The sequence below is a fragment of the Daktulosphaira vitifoliae genome, unplaced genomic scaffold (genome assembly GCF_025091365.1).
Source record: "Daktulosphaira vitifoliae isolate Bord-2020 unplaced genomic scaffold, ASM2509136v1 Scaffold_3, whole genome shotgun sequence".
Classification (NCBI taxonomy): domain Eukaryota; kingdom Metazoa; phylum Arthropoda; class Insecta; order Hemiptera; family Phylloxeridae; genus Daktulosphaira; species Daktulosphaira vitifoliae.
In genome coordinates this window covers 21,511,735-21,532,661 of record NW_026099574.1, presented here as the reverse complement: position 1 = coordinate 21,532,661, position 20,927 = coordinate 21,511,735, and the positions used below count along the sequence as shown (strand labels likewise).

Here is a 20,927-nt window from a genome sequence, read left to right as displayed (position 1 = left end):
ATTTACATTAAATCATAATAACAACATAACCATGTCATTAGATAATTGTGTTATTATTAAGTAGCTTTGATGGTATAAACTGTTGGTAACACTGATAAGTCATTTTCCAAAAGTGATAAATGAAAATATTACTCACTACGAGTTGAGAAATACAATAACAACCTTGGGTCAATTCCAAATATATATTAATTGTAGAAAGAAAAACTGCAAAGTTCGATTGTGATTTTTTATAGATACGTCTTCACAAGAGATTGCATAAAATGTACTTTTGGAGTTGACAGTATCGCGTATTAGTTCATTAGTCTCGTTTTTCATTTCTACACTTGTATAGATTTTAGAAATTAGTTGAAGGAATCATGTCTACGCCAGCTAGGAGAAGGCTCATGAGAGATTTCAAAAGGTAATATATCCGTGCAAGCTTTAGAAATATTTTGTTTCATGTACTTGAAACATACATTTTATTATTTGTTATTAGATTACAAGAAGATCCACCTACTGGAGTTAGTGGTGCTCCAACAGATAACAATATTATGATATGGAATGCTGTTATATTTGGGTATAGCTTCTTAAAACTTGAGTTAAAAATGTATTAATATCATAATTTTTGTTTAGACCTCATGATACTCCTTTTGAAGATGGTACTTTTAAATTGACAATTGAGTTTACAGAGGAATATCCTAACAAAGCTCCTACAGTTCGTTTTGTATCAAAAATGTTTCATCCTAATGTATATGCTGATGGTGGTATTTGCTTAGATATACTACAAAATAGGTGGAGTCCTACATATGATGTTTCTGCCATACTTACTTCTATTCAAGTAAATATTTTATTGATTTATTTGATTTCATTATAATTTATATTATGTTTTAGTCATTATTAAGTGACCCAAATCCTAATTCACCTGCTAATTCAATGGCTGCTCAACTTTACAAGGAAAATCGACGTGAATATGAAAAAAGAGTTAAGGCTTGTGTAGAGCAAAGTTTCATAGATTAATTTTCTTATGTCAGCATTCACTTTCATCCTTAGTAATTACTGCATATGAAAATATATTAACATATATATATATATATAAATGTATATTTACAAATTTCCAAAAGTCAATGTTTTTATTTTACGAGTATGTATCTTTTATTTGATAAACCATTGTTATATTTTTTTGGCTTAAATTAACATAATAAATATATAACATAAAAAAAATTATATTTTAAATATTATGTATTTTCACATAGAAATTCTATTAGTATAAACAATTAATACAATCTGTATTAATTTTAGTAAGATTAAATTAAAATGCTGAGTCTAAATAAGTGAACAGTCTGGATTGTAGGTTATAAATATAAGTAATTAATTACTTGAGTTTCTGTTCAAAACAGTGACAATCATATTAAAATTTTTAATTAAACTCGCATTAACCTCTGCATGATTGAAGTTATAACTTTTCAAATATGTTTTTATATAATACTCAATGAATCAACTTCATAATTCTAATTTACCTATGTTAATTAAAAAACTAACTATGAATAATAATTACATTGTACTTATGGTATTCTTAAATGCACAATATATATAATTCTTGTTTGTGTAACAATTTATCATTTTTACTTACCACACACAACTCAAATCTTCAAGATGGTTATAACTATTTTTACTTAAATATAATTTTAATTTCAAAGTAACTATATGCTACTAACAAACTAGACAAATACATTTTTTTTAAAACAATTTTTAAATATGAATAAAAAATAACTCAAAACATTTATTAAGTTTAATATCAAAATATAAAAATCAAAATAAGAATGTATTAAGGAAAATGTTGAAAAAAAAAATTTTTTTTTTAAATTTTAGAAAACATTTTCAAAATTTTTTATTGTCAAGTAAAGACCAAGTATATAGGTAAAATAATATAAATTTTTTACGCAGAAAATTGAACCACAGCTTCAATTTTTTGTTTCTATGTTCAGAATTATTAACATTAAGTTGAAAAAAATTCTTTACAAAATAATATATTATTATTAAAATATAATAAGTCATATATTTTGAGTAAGTTTTGGAAAATCAAATATTAGTTAAATAAATAAAAATTCATATACATCTAATTTAAGTCTATAATTCACATGGTAGACTAATTACAGAACCAGTTGCGCAACTAAATGAAATAAAATATGAATTCTATTCATGATTTACTTGATTACCAATATTAATTTGAAGTTCTTCATGATGTCTCTCTTTTTTCAAAAGTTCAATATTCATTATTCCAACAGTCAATGGATCATCAGTTGGCTTAGTTATGCATAAATTATATGTATTAGCCTAGGAACACAAAATTGTACAATAGATTAATTTAGTTATTTCTTGTATATACAATGTTCTTGTAAAGACTACAGAAAAATGCTGAAGTTTCCTAATAAAAATACAAATTTATATATAAAACCAAAACAAAAAATATTTCTACAAAATTATGTATGTAAAAAAAAAAAAAATAATTTTAAAATAAAGTTTTAAATAGCATCAAATTGTTGAGACAACTAAAATATAGACAAGAATGAAAAAAAAGAACTTATAATAAATTTTTCTTTTCTTGGGTTAAGTGAATTTTACATGAAGATCAAGCAAAGAGTAAATTTCTTTATCTTGTTTAATCCAAATGGTTTTATTATGGAAAAATTAAATATAAAATAAAAGAATTTTCCCAATATTTTTAATAGTTTTTATTTTATAAAGTAAGGTAATTTACTTTTTACACAACCCTCACACATATTTTACAAATTAAATGAGTTTATTTGATAGTTTTAATAAGTAATTAGTAAATTAAATTTTACCAGCATTAAAGATGATAAAAAAAACCTAGCAACTTCTCCTTGTTTCTGGCCTGAAACTAGTTGTTCAAAAGATTTTTTTTCTCCTTTTGTGTTGAAACAGTTGAGTACTTTTGTTCCATAATCATGTATATCAAATGCTGTTCGTCTTTCTTCATCTTCAAGAATAGGACGTAGATTATCATGCCAAGCCTGTACTCTTTTACGCATTTCTAATTGCTCATTCATCTTAAATAAATAAAGAAAATTTTTCTTATTTTATACTATAACATGTTATAAAATACTGAATGATTGACAGTGTTTATTATACATTATTAATAATTCAGTAAAATAATAACTTACTAGTTCAATTTGATTCTGTTCATGTTTTCTCATATCTTCCATGTTCTTTTTATAAGTTTGAAAATCTTCAACAGCCACTTCTTGTTCTCCAATATCAGGCTCTTCACTATGAGCATCTCCATTATCAATCATGTCATTAAAACCATCAAAACCACCTATTTTTTAATTAAAAATAATTTAATATAAACGGATAATTTTAAAAATACCTTACCACCATTTAATAAATCTTCATCAAATTCTTCATTTATCTCTGAAAATAAAAATTATAAAGACAGTAAATAAAGATTTTAATTAGTTGTGTTGATATCTAGTTAACAATAATATAATTAATTTAGGAAAAATTCTAAAGATTTTTTTATTATTTTAAGTTTATTTTTGTATGTTGAAAATAATTATCTAAGAATTTCACATCTATTAAATACGTTTTTAAAATAGCAAAGTATATAATTTATTGACCATTTCAGTGGTTTACCACTGCATCAGCTAATTTTTAAAGGTAAATAATAATAATAATAATAATAAAAAAAATATATATGTATAAATTAAATAGTTTTAATTATTATGGGACACATAAAATTTTAATTTATTTCTATGTATTCTTCCCTTTTATTTTATATTCTTTTTATCTGCATAGAATTTATTTGGTACAATAGCTTAAAAAAGAGAACCACAAGGGCTATGCCTCTTTCTATTGGTCATAATATATATCTCCAAAATGAAATAATGAACAAAAAATTCTAGTTAGTTGAAAATTTCTATGAACTATGGTTACCTCTATTAAGATATTTTAACCGTTCCACCAATTTGGTATTATATATGGTAGATATGAAAGAAAATTATAATACTACTTTTTCTTTTTAAAGTACATAAGTGAACTTTCTATTAAAAATAACTAAAATAAAAAATTATAAAAAATAATTTATAAACATTATTTACCTTCAGTTAATTGTTCCTTAGAGTCTGAAAATTATTTAAATACATATAATTAATATAGTTTACTACCTAAAAATTGACTTATTAAATACTTGTAAAATAAAATAGCTACCTTTAATGTGTTTTAATTTCTTTTTAGCAATATCTGATCTTTGTTGATTTTGAGCATCTGCAACTAATTTTCTAAATGCTGGATCTACACCTAGACCGGTTTTGAGTTTGAACATTTCCATGAAAAGTTCTGACACAACATATGTTGGTAACCATATCCCATTATCATTATCCTAAAAGCATATATATATAATTATAATTTTTTTTTTTTATTAACAAAATATAGATCACATAAAACATAAAACATGAATTAGGTATTATGTTCTTGTAAATATTTATCAGGACGCAACTTTATTCTATTTTATAGATTTCTCATAATGTTTAGAATAATTGATATCTATGAAATTATTCATAGAATATCAAACTAATATTAAATTTATTCCTCTATATATTTACCATATTTGTATTTGTGGTATGTATACAAATTTTTATAAATAATTACAGAAGAAAAGTCCATTTGGTAGGATTAAGGGAACATTGTTAGTGACAAATTGGATATCACAAAATTTCATGTATTCAAAGAATCTTTAAGGATTTTCTAGCTATTTTTGTAGGTAAATATAACAAAACTTTAAATAAATAAATTGTTTTAACTTTGCTTAAGATATAATTACAATAATAAACTTAACACTAAATAAAGTTTGATTAATTTTTTTATAAATGGGGAAGCTTTATATCAACCAATTAATTATTTAGCTTCGATGTGAAAGCTAAAAAGGTATTAATTTTACTATGATGTGTTTTTTTATTATTTTTTTTTGTATCTGTTACCAATCATTGTTAGCTCTCACTGGACAGATTTTGATGAACAATGCGTTAAAAGACACAAATTGTATTGTAATTTTATGCAATTGAAAGCATTGCCCTCAAAAATTGAAAAAAAAATTCCCTCATTCCCTGTAAAATTCTCAGATCTTACTGGACCAATTTCGATGATAATATGTCAAAAGAACTAATTTTAATCCAGTTGAAGTAATAGTCATAAAATATTGGAAAAAATCCCTTAATTGTAGAAATTTAGACAAATATCTACTGGCAACTTCAAAACTTTTTTTAAATAAATATCTCCAGAAATAATAAAAGTATAAAATTTGTTTTTATACTAGATTACACAGTAAAATTATATCATTAAAATGAAACATTTCTTAATCAGCATAAACCAAATATACTTTGCTAAACCATATTTTTATTCTGATATCAAATCTGCAATTAGATTAATTTCCATCGCCTCTTTTTTTTTTAAATTATTACTAATTTATAAAAACGACTATCTAAGTTTAAAAATTGATTTTAATTTTTAATAAGTTAAAAGTAATTTATGAAAAATTATGTCATATTAAACCTATTTTTTTTCCTTTAAAGGTGACTTTTATGAAAGTTTATAATTTAAAAATGTTGAATTTTTAACCTTTTTTTTAGTTCAATTTGCAAGTTTGAAATTGATATCATTTAATAGAAAATTTTATTAGGATTTAAAAAATAATTTTGTTTATATTGACATACGATCAGGAACTTATAAAATTACTATTAACAGTAAAATTATGAAAAAAGCCCAAAATTTCATTAAGATCACTTTTGATTAATATATTTTTTGTATAATAATAAATTACTTCAATAGAAATACTAATCATTTCTTTGTAACTCTTGATGTTTAAATAGATGCTATAATTGAAATATCCAGAAATGTATTCTGAATAGTTATATCCTATTTTTTTAAACTCATTAGTAATAAAATCAAAAGTTAGTGGTGATAAAAAAAAAATCTAATTGCAGATTATAAATCAATGCGAAAAATTCATCAAGAAAATTATATTTTTGACTAATGAAAATTTCTTGTATCTATTTATACACAATAACCAACAACTACTTTATAAAATATTTTTATAAAATACTTTATAAAAATTCTTATACAAGTTTGACATAAAAGTAATAACTACTTAATAATTTTGTTTAAGTTCTCCGTAAAAATTACAACATTAAATTATTAAATATCAATTTCATACTATATTTAATTTCTATAATATATATTTATCATATATTATATTAATAAAATAAAGAACTATTAATCTAGAATTTATTTTGTTTTTGGTATAAGCAATTTCTTAAAATTAAACAATATCTACAGATTTGCATCGAAGCGTTTCTTATGATAGTGATTTTAATTACTGTCAGATATTATCTATACTTTTTCCAACTATACCATATCCACACTGTACTACCATTTTTTTTACTTTTCTTTACATAATGACTCATAAAAAATTTGACCTCCTTAAAATCTATTTGGAAGAAAAAAATAATTCATTTTATCAACTTCTTAATTTTTGTACATGCAATACTAAATACTAAATTTATTTTATATTTAAAAGTAAATTAATATTTCATTGCCTAAATATATTATTAATTTTAATTGTTAGTTAACAGTTAATTTTCATTTCAATAATAATGATAAATAATATTTATTTTTAATTTGACTTAAATGTTCAAAAATTAACTTAATCACTCAAGCTTTATTATTTAAGATAGTAAAACTCTAAAAAAATAGATTATAAAGAATGGTATAAGTAAAATAAGGGATAAAAAATAATAACTTACAATTTTTTTAGAACCTTTTTTTTTAGTAATAGGTTTATCAGAATAAATATCTGATTTAGTATCATTAACTGAATCCCATGCATCAATATCCATTTTTTTTCTTTCTGGTATTTGACTAACATTTAAAATATTGGCTGGACTAAAAATTAAGCAAACAATAAAATATTACAATATTGTAACATAAATTTTCATCATCTTACTTAAGAGATATGGCATTTGCCACACAAATTTCATCAGAGAAAGTTTGATCAAAAATCACAGGTTCTGGCGTAATTGATGGGGGATCATATGGTTTATGATCCATACCTGATACATTTATTGGAAGCTAAAGAAATCATTATGTATATTTTACAATTTCATTATTGAATAACTAAATTATAATAATTAAATAAACTATACAGAGTGATTTTTTTATCATAACCCACTCAATTCCTTACAGAATAAAAACAATTTAAACATTTTTTTTTTTTGTTATCTTCAGTTACACATTATTCTTGAATTATTAACTATATAATACTTTTTTCACTCATTATGCCTTGTAAGGGTGTCAACTTTATTTTTTTTAATAGGAACACATATTTTGATTTTAATAAAATGTTTGAGTTTTTGATGTAATAGTAAATGGCATTTGAATCTTTAGTATAACTTTATTTGGTAATTAGATATAAACATTTAAAGTTTCAAATTTTTGAGTTAATATACATGTATAATACACAAGGATTACAAATACAGGTAGCTAATTGGTTTTTTATGATATTGATATTCGCAGGTACACAGTATTATTATTATCAATGGTAGTAAGACACATTGTTGTAAGTTTATAAATATACTAACAATACAAAAAGTATATCTATTGATAGTCATAATTGATAATAAAAAATCCGTGACTATGACAGCAATATCATAAAAACCAATTAGTTACCTATATTTGTAATCCCCTGTGTATTATATATATTGTATATTAACTCAAAAATTTGAAACTTTAAATGTTTATATCTAATAAACAAATAAAGTTACACTAAAGATTCAAATGCCATTTACTATTAAATTAAAAAAAAAAAAAAGTTTAAATTATGTGTTCTGTTAGTAATTGAGTGGGTTATGAAAAAAAAAATCACTCTGTATATAATATAATGGATATTTTTTTGTAATATTACCATGTAATTTATTAAGAATAAGATAATCATTTTCTCCTAAACAAATGAGAATTTAAATTTTTTATAAAGAAAATAAAAACTTAATTAAAAAAATTATTAGTTTTTTTAATTATATATTTTTGTTTTTACAAACATTTTAAATTCTTTATTGTATATAAAAAAATGTATTTCTATCTTTTAGATTACTTATATATAATAAATTACAATAATTAAATTTAAAACAACACATACTGGATCAGTACTTTCGCAAAATTGAAGAGGTGGAATATTTTCTTGGTCACCATTAGTGACACAATCAAACTCTTGGTTCACGGCTAAATCTCGATTTAAACAGTAATTAATCCTGTAAAATATTAAAATTTACCCTCACTAAATACAGCTTACAAATAGATGAATTTTTAGGGTATGGTTGAGTTTTATACATACTTTATAAATACATACATATACTTATATGTAATAAGTGAAAAAATAAATACTTTTTTTGACATTACATTATACAGAGTGATTTTTTTATCATAACCCACTCAATTACTTGCAGAATAATAATAATTTAAACATTTTTTTTTTTTTATCTTTAGTTACACATTATTCTTGAATTTTTAACTATGTAATACTTTTTAAATTCATCCCTTATGCCTTGGAAGGGGGTCAACTTTGTTTTTTTAAATGGTAACACATATTTTTAATTTAATAAAATGTTTGAGTTTTTAATTTAATAGTAAATGGCATTTGAATTTTTAATATAACTTAATTCGTTTATTAGATATAATCATTTAAAGTTTCAAATTTTTGAATTAATATACAGGTATAATACACAAGGGATTACAAATACAGGTAGCTAATTGGTTTTTTATAACATCGATATTAGCAGGTACACAGCATTGTTATTATCAATTGTAGTAAGGCACATTGTTATGAGTTTATAAATACACTAACTGACAATACAGAAAGTATATCTATTGATAATCATAATTGATAATAAACAATCCGTGACTGAGACAGCAATGTCATAAAAATCCAATTAGCTACCTGTATTTACAATCCCATGTGTATTATACATGTATATTAACTCAAAATTTTGAAACTTTAAATGTTTATATCTAATAAGCTAATAAAGTTATATTAAAAATTCAAATGCCATTTACTATTAAATTAAAAACTCAAACATTTTATTAAATTAAAAATATGTGTTACCATTTAAAAAAACAAAGTTGACCCCCTTCCAAGGCATAAGGGATGAACTTAAAAAGTATTACATAGTTAATAATTCAAGAATAATGTGTAACTAAAGATAATAATAAAAATTTTTTTTTAAATTATTATTATTCTGTAAGTAATTGAGTGGGTTATGATAAAAAAATCACTCTGTACATATTATATAGGTAAAAATTGTTATTCACATGGAAAAAACTCCATGTGTGAAACTGGAAAAACTGAGGTTTTAATATTTATAAATGTAGAAAATATATATATATATATATATATTATTTTATGTTATATATAAAAATAAACCTTTATCTAATATCTTTAATTAGTGATGATTAAAATAAAAAATTAATTAAGTTAACATTGTAACTACTAGTATTTAATAAGTTTTTCATGAGTCCAATAAAATTGAGATAATTTCATTGTAGGTAACAATAATAATATAATATTTTGTAAAAACTAAAAAAAATTTATTTCATATAAAAAAATTTTTGTTTATTTTTTAAATTTTAATGTGTTAAGTTATAAAAATTTAATCTAACGAAATTATGTTGAATTTAGTAGTTAGTTTTATAAGAAGTAGGGTAAAGGCACCAGCCATTGACAGACTAACTATTTTTTAGCAATGTTTTAATGAAATATAATGAATCTAAAAAATATTATATTAAAGGGATGGATAGATAGTGATGAAATCAAAACCATTTTTAATTATAAAACTTATCATCATCTTTATCTCCATAGCTTATATCTTAGCTATTTGGGGTTAGCTATACCTTAAAAATAATTGACAGAATTTTTTACACCGTCTGTCGACCTGACACAACCTCATTATGACAGAGGGAGCTATAAAGGGGAAAGATGTTTACCACTATTACAGCTCTCATAAGTTACCCATTCAGCAACCAACATCAAACAGCACAGCTGTACATCAGCGTTAAAGAGACTTAAACTGAATGATCAACTGTGCTATACCATGTGATTAAACTTACAAATAAATTAGGTATAGTTAATTTTATCCTCCAACTATGTATAATCTAAATTCCTTTTACAGTAACTTCCATTACTATAAACTAGACAACTAGCTATATTTTAAATTCATCAATGAACTGTCTTAAGTAAGTGACTAACAACGACCTATTAATTTCCTTTTAAATTAATATCTATTCTAAATTTCAACTTATTATATAAGACATTTTTTGGTTCATTAAATTAAAAATATTATTAATTTTAGTATCATTGTATACATTTAATAATTTGCTAATAATTGTAACTGGGCTTAAGTCCATGACTATAATAAAAATATATTTCCTTACATATAGTCATATTTTTTTCCAATATTTTCACCATTTCCAATACAAATATAAGGTAAAATGTTGCTATACTTGTTATCCACCTTTATGTTAGCATTGAGTACAATTTTCGGTATAGCCGGTAATTTTGTTAAATTAATAATTTTGCAATCAAAATTTTTTACTATAAATAGAAAAAAATAATTAAATTATAAATTAATAATTTTATAATTTTAATTTAATTTTTGCCGTAAGAACAGTTGTAGCAATGAATGTTGAAGGAAGAAGAGGAAGAGAAAGACCAAGAAAAGATGGTTGGATGTTGTGAAGATCTTGAGAGGATAACAGTAGAAGATTGGAAAGAACTGGTTCATGACTGAGAGAAATAGTGGGATATTATGATAACGGTGACTCTTAAAGAGTATTAAGTGCTAAAAGAAGAAGAAATTAATATGTATTAAGAACTTAAGAGTTCATTTAGAGTAAATATTAATTTTTCTAAAAAATGAAATCCAATTTCTTATGGAAAAACACAACCCTACTTACAAGTCCCAATTATTTGTCCTTTTATTGGTTCAAATGTTGGGTAGTATTTAATCTTTTTTTCTTTTTTCTTTTTTTTGTTACACTCTACATTTTCAGCATCATCGTCTCCATTATTTTCTCCATCATTCTGATGAACTCGACTAATTATAATTTAAATTAAATATAAATATTTTTAAAGTATGAAAATAAAAAATAAAGTAAAATATAATACTTAAATAAATTATATTATTAATAAACACTTACTAAGCTCGAAACTTTCTCACAAGTTTCATCATAAAATCTACTAAATGATCAACTCTTTTTTGATAAATTAAAATTATATTTTGAAACATCAAAGCAGCTTCAACAAAGTCAACATTATCTTCTTCCCGTAATTCTCTCAAATGATATAAATATGAATCCAATTCCTTAAAATATATAACTATGATAATAGTACAACAAATTACATTGGTTTAAATTAAATATCATTCTTATATTTAATCAAATAATTGTATTATTTCTTTACTGTAGCTAATCAATTTATTTTACTTTAAATTATTATGATCTGTCATTATTGTTCTTTTGTTAAATCCAAAACAATACATTTTTTTTGTTACTAAGTATTTCTAATAATAGAAAAAATTTAGTGCTAATTTAGAGTAAAAAATATGCTCATCAATAAAGACCAGAACCTAAAAATAATGTTGTCTTTTAATTATTTTTTGATTGACATTTAAATAAAACACTAAAAAATAAATTGATACATAAATAACATAATATTTTTAATTTATAAAATAATGTTTTTTATAACGAAAGCCTTCATAACATTAACTACGTAGTTCAATAACTATATTAAAAATAATTTATTAAAATAAAAATTTCAAATTCAAATTTATACAAAATACTACACTAATATTAACTATTACAATATTTTAGTTGAATAAACTTCTAAGCTTTTTTATTTTATGTTAGTATTTTAGAACAAAAACTCAATAACTCTTTGTATATTTTATTTCTACTAAGCATTGAAGGAAATTTTTTGAAGTATTTAAATTTTTAGATTTTACTAAATAAATAAATCTCTCATAAACTGAATTTTTTTTCTTATTTTAATAATGTTGCATTTAAATAATATACAAAATTTTAAAAATGATTTCATATTGTAATTAAGATTTGGTTCTTGATTAGATAAATAAATTGTTTGTTTGGTAAATTAAATAATATATTGTTTTTTTGATAATTAAATTTCTTTATATTATATATAAAGAAAGCTAAAGATATTCTATATTGTAAACACATATTGAGTTGGGATGGGGTTTGATGTGGGACAGTGGATTATTCAGTCACTACTTAAGCACTGATGTGTCAGTTGAACTGTTGGCTGATGGTTCTTGAATGGATGATCATACAGGAGATTTAACAGTAACATACCCTTTACTTCCTTAGTTTTAGTTATTAGTGAGGTGGACATAATGCCCATTCACTCAGACCAGTTGGTCCATTGCGCACACCTCATACTGCATTGCTTTGACTCCGTTTATACACCTAAGTGTTACTGCATTATACTTATCATTGTATAAAGGGTGGACTATCAAGTCACCCTTTGTAGATGTCCAGAATCCTGTCTTTCTGTCAAAAATTAAATATCTGTTTGTCTTATTTGATGTCTAGTCATGCTATTAAAAATTCCCAATAGAATACCGGGGGTCATGATAAATACTTTCCAGAGTATACTTGACAGAGTCAAGGAAATAATGATAATGATATATTGATTTATTATAAAATATAATTTGTTATTTTTATTTACTTTGATTAAATTGTAGTCATAATGATTTGTTTTGGCAATTAATTCAATAGGTCGTAAGAGGTTTTTAAATGCTTCATCAAAATCACGGTCCTCTTGATATTTTTGCATAGGTAATTCTATAAAAAAAATAATTTTGTTATATATATAATATTCAATACATCTAAATGAGAAATACCATATTTTCATGTTAAAGTTAAAAAGTCTTATTTATCCTAAAATAGATTAATTACAAAATAACATAAATATATATATTTGATCAAGAATTAAATTAGTAAAAATCTTAGAGAATGAATTTAATAAAATAAAATATATGGATTCATCTTTATTAACTAAATAAAGACAGTTTATTTTAAAAGTAAAAATTAATATCGCAGTATTTTTCTTAAAATTTTTATACAAATTCAGGGGTGGACAGCCAGTTTTTCAATAAATGATCTTTTTTCTCTGTTTATCTCCAAAAATTACTGCTACTAACATTTAAGTGTTACAATTTTACAGAAAATTTCATGTTATGGTTTATTCTTAATTTCAATGAGTTTTTCATGCTAAAAAATTTGGAAAAGCCACTAAATTATTTAAAAAGAATCTATATGTAATTAAAATCTATTTGTAGATTTTATGTTCTATTTGAGGGAAAGTTATTTTGTGTAATTAAGTTTTTTTACAATTAGATATTAACCATAAATAAAACTAATAAATAATTAATAAAACATTAATAAAAATAATTATAAAAATTAATTGTGTTATTTTTACCATTATTAATACTAAAAGTATAACTTTTAATTTAAAAAATTCATATGGAAATTGGGGATGACGAAAAACCCATCAAAATTAAAAATGAATACCTTAAAATTAACTATAATAAAAATTGCAACACAAAATTATATGTAATGTGATAATGTTAGTAATGGTAATTTTGGGAACAAAAAGGGAGAAAATATCATTTTTGACAAATAACCCAGCGGTTCTTAAATTTGTATGAGAATTTTAAAGAGAGTATCAGGGTGCAAAATATTTTTTATTTAATGTTTACAAAGAGAGGCGGACAACGAAAAATAAATAAAATATTTAAACAAAATTAAATAATATAACAAATATCATGGACAGTATTGGAACACATACATTAATGTTAATTGGAAATTAATGTAATACACTAAGACACCCACCTTTTAATGTTGGCTATAAAAAGGAGAAATACTTGCTCTCCACACATAGATAAAATTAAGTTAATTTATAATAAAAAAGAATTAATAAAACAGCTCATTACATAAATATAATATTAATAAAAGAAACTCGTATATTAGCTATTGATGGTCAACATTAAAAAAAAAAAAATTAAACATTTGCACTCTTCTTGGACAATGACAGAAGGAAGAGCCAACACAAATATAATGGCAATTTAAAATTGATAATGGTCAGTTTTTTTGGGAGTGATCAATAATACAGATAAATAATTTGATTGTAATTGTATTTATTTTCCTCCCTTGTCACCTTATCTAGTGGTCAGTGGCAGAAATAATAAGTTGTTGACTCCCCTGTGTTAAATAAGGCTCATTTGCATGATATAAAAAAAAACAGATGTATAGACATGACAAAAACTATAAATAGTCCACTTTCAAATTTTTACAAAGTCAAACAAAAATTTTAAATTAATGTTAAAATATTTTACCTTCTAAGTCTTCTTTTTTGCGTTTTCGGAAATTATTTTCTGAGATTAATGAATCTTCTGAACCTCGTTTTTTATTATGAGTCAAAGTCATTATGTATCACTTAAAAATATACTCTGAAAAATATAAATTATCTTAAGTACATGAAAAATAAATAAATACAAAAAAAAAATTTATTTAAAAAGGTATACAATAAAAATTTAAGTCTTACTTTTAAATCACAAGTAAATTCAAAATTTATTAATGTCTTATTAAGACAAGGCATATAATTTTAATTGATTTTATTGCAAAATTATCAATTTTTTACATGTACAATAATGATTTCAAAATATATAAGGGGTATATATCATATATAATTTATCTAGATTAGATAATTAAATCAGATTTTACTTTCAATTGTATTTACCTTCAAATACTGACATATACACTGTAAAAATTCAATCATATAAATTATACAAATTTGTGAAAACATTGCTGTTCAAAGATAAGAAAATGTTTTTTGGAAATTTTTAAGCAGGTCTTATTCTTTCATTAAAACAACAAATTGATACTACTATTCAACTAAAATGTTTATAAAATAAACTAAGGATATATACAGCTTAAATAAAATTCTTTTAATTAATTAATGATCTTTTTTAGCATTAAAATTTTACAAATTAACATCGTTAATTTTTTTTATTACAATATTTGTATAAGAAATTAGTCTTTCAAACAAAATAAAAAGATTTTGGATTCCTAAATTATAGTATTATTAATAGTGATTATTAAGGGAAAATGTTTCTTAAAATCCAAAAAAATGATAAACTGTTTATAGATTTTAATTAGATGTTTTTTATTACATTTGTTAAACTTTATTGCTAAATTTCTACATACTTAAATATAAAAAAAATGTATACATAATACATCTATTTAGATTTTTACAACATACATATTTTTTCATATCACATAAAAAAAATTGTTAAAAATAATATATTAAAATAAATAAAAAGAAAGTACTTCAACATCTTCATTAAAAACTTAATTAGAAAACTTATTACCAGTGGCATTTCAATTTAAGAGCAATATCTTGTAAAAATAATAAATGATTAGCATATAATTTTAAATTATTATCCAAGTCTATCCATTTAACTCCTACTGCATCATCTCCAGCATGTAGTTTCAATGCACTAACATGATCTCCTTTTTCATCATGAAAAAGTGTTGCAACAGTTTCTATCCAAGCATTATCTGTATTTCTTGGATCATCAACATAACCTTTATATATCTCAATTCCATCTTTAAAAATATTTTCTACTTCTAATTCAACTTTAGTAGCATCACTTTTTGATTTTTCTAGCAAATTCATTGTTTCTTCCATAAATTCTCTTTTAAGAGTTGTACTAACAATTTCACCACAATCCACCATACCACCAGGTAATGCCCATTCACCTGAATCTTTTCTTTTTATAGCTACAAATTGTAAAATAGGTTTACCAGTATCAATGTGTACTTCATTTTCTGAATGATTTTTTTTCCAACGAGTAACAATTGGATCAGCTGCATGATTTGGTCCCCAACGACCTAATAAACCTCGTCCAACTAGACCTGTTCGGCCATATGGATTCAATGGAAAATTGTTTTTTATCATATAATTTCCAGTAAAGCTGATCCTATTAATATTACCATCAATATTATTCCATACTGGTTTAAATTTAGACTCATTGAGATCTAAATCTGCCCATTTCTGGTTTAAAACAGATAATGCAGTATAAAAAATAGGTTTATAGGTCAAATAGTCATTAAACCATGAAACTTTATTATCAGGTACAGGAAATCTTATTATTTTGCCATCAGTTTTAGGATACGCATTGTTTCTACATTTCATATGAAGCATTATTTTGCTTGTCATAAACACAAGTATTCTATTAACAATAAAATAATGTTATGTTTCTATTAAATAAATGTAAAGGTTCATTAATAAACAATATAATTTTCAATTGATATACAAACTTTCAATAAAATTTAATTTTTGGGACTAAATCCACTTTACATAAGTTTATTTCCTTTTATTATATATAATTTAGAAAATAAGTACTAGGATTTGATTTAATACAGCAATCAATCTAACATAATTTTTTGCAACTCTAAAATTATTTACTGGTTTTAATTGATAAATAGAAAAGATAGTAAATAGTAATGCATATCAATAACTAACCTTAAATAATGAAAATATTGTTTTTTATAATATTCAATGTATCATATAATAATGGTGAACCTGAACTAAATATTAATAAATATTTAATTAAAATAAAATATTAATTATTATCAAGCAATTTAACTAATATCATTGCTAAATCAATTAACCTAAAATCATAATAAACTTAATTATAAATGTATAACACATAAACTATTTAAAAAAGTTAATATAATATCGAGTAAATGTAATTTATTATGAGTTGAATATTTTTAGCTAATTCAATAAAACAATTTAACGATTATTTTTTAAACTTATAGTGTATATACTAAGGTTCATTAATACATTTTACTTACATTATATCATTTATTTTTAAATATTGGAAAATAGACAATTTTCATTTATTACTGTTATTTTAATTGCACAACACATTACACATTTTGGCGGCATCAATTTGTAAAACAAAAAATAAAAAATAATATTTCATAACCCAATCAATGTAACGTAAAAAATATCAATAATAACGAGTTATCTTATCACATAATACTGGTTTTGTTTGATAAGAAATTCAAAAACATTAACACATTTTATTGAAACGTATTTATATTACAATCCAAGATCATATCAAATTATAGGTGAAAAATCTTGCATCTGTAAGCATATATTTCAAGTGACAAAATGTTGAGTATTTATTAAAAAATTATATTTTATGAAGGAGAAGATAAAAATAAAGAGCAAAAATGGGCTTTAGTAGTTTTTAATCCGTCAATGATACAAACAATTATGTTCATATATATTAATATATTTTCGTACGTTGGTAGTACCTCGACGTAGACACAAAAAGTAGTAAACAAATTAACTAATGTTTTTTGACGATGAGTTCGTCGTTTTTAGCTTTTCTCGAGTCCTCCCGTTGGATACACTGGTCAGCCCCAAACCCTCAAATTAGTGAACTATTAAAGGGGTAGAATTTAGACCAGTCACACGGTCTAGCTCAAAAGTAGCAGACTGAAGGGTGGCTTCTCTTAAGCCACCAACATAACTACCTTTTCATTATAACTACTAAAGAACGGTTAAGCCCAAACACTAATTATTTAGATCGATTAAAGCAGCAGTCCATCCTCGACTCTTGCTGCACACACACACACACAATTTTATCAGCACGATGGATAAAAAATACTTACACTAAATGTAGCTTTTTAAATAGTTATTTTATTTAAGAAACATAATAAACACAAAGCCAAAATTTAATATAAAAATTGTAACAAAATAAATTAAATCGTATAAAATACAAAGTTACTCGCATCAAACGTCCTGACCCGTAACTCGACGTTTCTTCGTCAAAACGTCCAGTCCCCCTATACTTTTCATGTTTCCCTTTTATATTCTTTTTCCTACCATTATTAATTTGCTTTTCCCGCATTTCCCTTTTATATGACATTATTATATTGCTTAAGGATTCAAAAATTGCTTACTACTGTTGTAAATTTTATATTATACTAAAATCGACGTTATTGAATACTTCCTCAGCTATTTACTACAATATGTATATTATGAGCATTCTCAAGGAGAAGTTATGGGAGATAGAATCCCCATGATGAAAACAAATATATTTTGGAGGGGTTAAAAAATAATTTCTCGTGTATATCCCTTCCCCAACAAAAATATTTGTAAACGTTTCTGACATATACAAAATGATTCAATTATCATAAACTATTTAATTAGTCGAAAAATAAAAATAATTGAGAATTTTTATGGTTTTTATTAAGTACATATTTATCTCAATTCATCAATCATAAAGTATATTTTATCTTTATACCTTATAAGGCTCAACTTTATTTTTCAAATGACAACATACATAATTAATTAGTTTATTTGATAAATTATATAATGATATATTTAAGAAAATAACAATGACGATCAAATAATTTTGCCATGGGAGGAAGCTTAAAGAATAATCAGCAATTCCTTATGCAAGAGCTTTTTTATTTATGTTAATTATATGATGGTATTACTGATAATTATTAAATTTACATAGATAGTTTTTTTTTATTGTAATAAGAGGCTGTTGAGAAATACTAACCTAATAAACCCGTTGAATTTACTCAAATGTTCAATACGTAACTGTAATTATTTGGTAAAATAGGAGCCTTCTATCTTACCATTTGGTAACTTATTCTTTTTTAAATCATACATTATATTAAACAGACTTTAATTAGAAATAATTTAGAATAATTTATTCTGTTACTATACAAAAAATTACAAAAGTGCTCATTATTACTTAAAATTATATGATATTTGATTTTAATAGCCAATAGTTCATGGAAATCAAGACTTCGGATAGCTTTTCTTTTTTATCTTAAAGTAAATTGTACTAATTTTAATTTAATTTAAGATAAAAGATGTGAAGTTTTTAATTAAATTTTAAAAAATTGAAAAGAAAATTATTGGATTTTAAAAAAACGTATATTTTTGGCAAGGCAAAGTTTGAAGTATTTTAATAAAATATTTGAAATAATTTGCCTAGTTTTCAAAAAGGTATTTCAATACTAAGTGAACACTAGAAATATCAATATTGACATTTTTAAAACAATTTTTATTTTTCTTTATTAACTCTCCTATTGCTCTTTTGTCATACTTTGAATTGTTTTTTCTTACTTTCTGTTATATCCATTTTAAAATTTTATTTCAAATATTTCATTGAATTAATTCAAATATTATTTTATAAAATAATATTTGAAATAATCATCCCAGTAAATCTTTATTTAAATAAACAATATTAGTTTCGTATTCTTACTTTCTATGATTTTTTGAACGTCCTTATCCCATCACCAGGTTTCCTTGTTTCCTGGCATTCTACTCCTACACTTACCAACAAACTCCTTTGCAGTATTCTTTACATAAAGCAAATCTATTTCACACATCATTTATGTCTCCCGCGACATTCCACACCGTCCTCTCTTTTACCTTCTTTATAAACTCTTTTTCATTTTCCCCTTTCAATTTCTACCACCGGATTTTCCTCCATGTTCCTTCTATTTTTGTATATTCTCTTTCTGGTACACCACAACTCCATTACCATCAGTCTATGTTGTGTAGTTACACTCTCACCTGGTATAACTTTAAATCTTTTACTCGCTTAACGTCTTGCTCTTCCATATAAAATAATCGATCTGTGATCTATTCCTCCCACTCTTATAAGTTATATAATGTTCTATCCTCTTTCTAAAATAAGTATTAACCACAGCAAGATCATACGATACTGCGAAATCTAGGATTCTTTCTCCAGTCTCATTCTTTCTACTAAAACCATACCCTCCATGTACTCTTTCATATCCTCTCCACATGTCCATTTATATCTTCACCTATCATCGCATCCTCATTGCCTAAGTACTCCTTGTATCACCTCATCCATCTCTCTCCAAAAACACTTCTTTGTCTATTTCATCACATCCCACTTGTGGTGCATATGCACTTATTACATTCAGCACTTTTTCCTCGAATATCAATTTCACGACTATAATTCTGTCACTTTTCCTAACTACTTCTACTATTTTACTTTTCATATTCTCATCAATTATTATCTCTAAACCATTCTTTGTACTAGACTTACCTGAGTATATTATTTTATAACCCTTACCTATTCCCTTAATTTCTCTCCTTTCCACTTAATTTCCTGCACACAACAAATGTTAACTTTTCTCCTCTTCAATACTTCTACCAGTTAATGTTCCAACATTCCAAATACCTATTTTTACTTTGAATCTATCTTTCTCCCTTATACACGAGTCCAGCCTAAAGTTAAGTGGTGATATCCCTACACCGTTAACACTACATGAGTTGGGTAGATCTGTACACATGACTGGTGAAACAGCTACTGCATAAGTTTTCCGGCTGGTATCAAACACTCTATTCCTTAGGCCTTCTCCTTTTTTAACTACTTAATTCCTTCTCACCTGTTGTCCCCGCGTACATCCGAGATGGGACAATTCGCCTAAGTTATGTTCAGGACACGTCATACTATTTGACAAATTTACGCCGGTTATCGACCAAATAGTAAACGATTATAACAATATTTTATGTTAATTATTTATATTGTTACGATATTCATCTACTCTATCTAATTTGATAATTTTATTCATTGATTTTGCGAATTATCCATATTTGGAGTAAATTTTATCCGGAGAAATTAATTAATTGTTCTATTCGTAGTAACTAATGTCGAAGTAAAATCCAAATTTTTGTAACCAAGTATTCGCAGTAAGAGGACGATGTGGCTGAGTCGGTAACGCGGCAGTGCTTGGCG

At 23.9% G+C, this 20,927-nt stretch overlaps 2 protein-coding genes across 5 annotated transcripts; one reads left to right on the top strand and one right to left on the bottom strand.

Annotated features, from left to right (window-relative positions):
- The first annotated feature begins 20 nt into the window (after positions 1–20).
- Positions 21–1,214, top strand: LOC126901915 (ubiquitin-conjugating enzyme E2-17 kDa). The gene is made up of 4 exons (XM_050678848.1): positions 21–400; positions 476–556; positions 613–817; positions 871–1,214. The coding sequence occupies exons 1-4, from the start codon at positions 357–359 to the stop codon at positions 994–996; spliced, it is 456 nt and encodes a 151-aa protein (XP_050534805.1). The 5' UTR covers positions 21–356; the 3' UTR covers positions 997–1,214.
- Positions 1,215–1,739: 525 nt separating this feature from the next.
- Positions 1,740–17,143, bottom strand: LOC126901912 (ADP-ribose pyrophosphatase, mitochondrial). Of its 4 annotated transcripts, none has more exons than XM_050678841.1 (15): positions 16,978–17,143; positions 14,451–14,564; positions 12,782–12,897; positions 11,239–11,402; positions 10,996–11,135; positions 10,474–10,633; positions 8,186–8,297; positions 6,998–7,122; positions 6,798–6,936; positions 4,207–4,378; positions 4,098–4,121; positions 3,373–3,411; positions 3,162–3,316; positions 2,823–3,047; positions 1,740–2,313 (listed from the first exon to the last, which is right to left on the bottom strand). In XM_050678841.1, the coding sequence occupies exons 2-15, from the start codon at positions 14,539–14,541 to the stop codon at positions 2,173–2,175; spliced, it is 1,803 nt and encodes a 600-aa protein (XP_050534798.1). In that variant the 5' UTR covers positions 14,542–14,564; positions 16,978–17,143; the 3' UTR covers positions 1,740–2,172. The 4 variants fall into 4 exon arrangements, with proteins under 4 accessions (XP_050534798.1, XP_050534799.1, XP_050534801.1 ...); XM_050678842.1 differs by having other exon boundaries at positions 3,376–3,411; XM_050678844.1 differs by lacking the exons at positions 1,740–2,313; positions 2,823–3,047; positions 3,162–3,316; ... (9 more) ...; positions 12,782–12,897; positions 14,451–14,564 and adding an exon at positions 15,275–16,349 and having other exon boundaries at positions 16,978–17,141.
- Between the last annotated feature and the right edge of the window lie 3,784 nt (positions 17,144–20,927).

Excerpts from the sequence above, each read along its gene's own strand:
- LOC126901915 (XM_050678848.1), top strand. The coding sequence starts at position 357 with ATGTCTACGCCAGCTAGGAGAAGGCTCATGAGAGATTTCAAAAG. Across the intron at positions 401-475 it reads CTCATGAGAGATTTCAAAAG|ATTACAAGAAGATCCACCTA; the intron begins GTAATATATCCG and ends ATTTGTTATTAG. Across the intron at positions 818-870 it reads CCATACTTACTTCTATTCAA|TCATTATTAAGTGACCCAAA; the intron begins GTAAATATTTTA and ends ATTATGTTTTAG.
- LOC126901912 (XM_050678841.1), bottom strand. The coding sequence starts at position 14,541 with ATGACTTTGACTCATAATAAAAAACGAGGTTCAGAAGATTCATTAATC. Across the intron at positions 8,298-10,473 it reads GGAAAAAAATATGACTATAT|GATTAATTACTGTTTAAATC; the intron begins GTAAGGAAATAT and ends AATATTTTACAG. Across the intron at positions 4,122-4,206 it reads GAAATTAAAACACATTAAAG|ACTCTAAGGAACAATTAACT; the intron begins GTAGCTATTTTA and ends AATAATTTTCAG.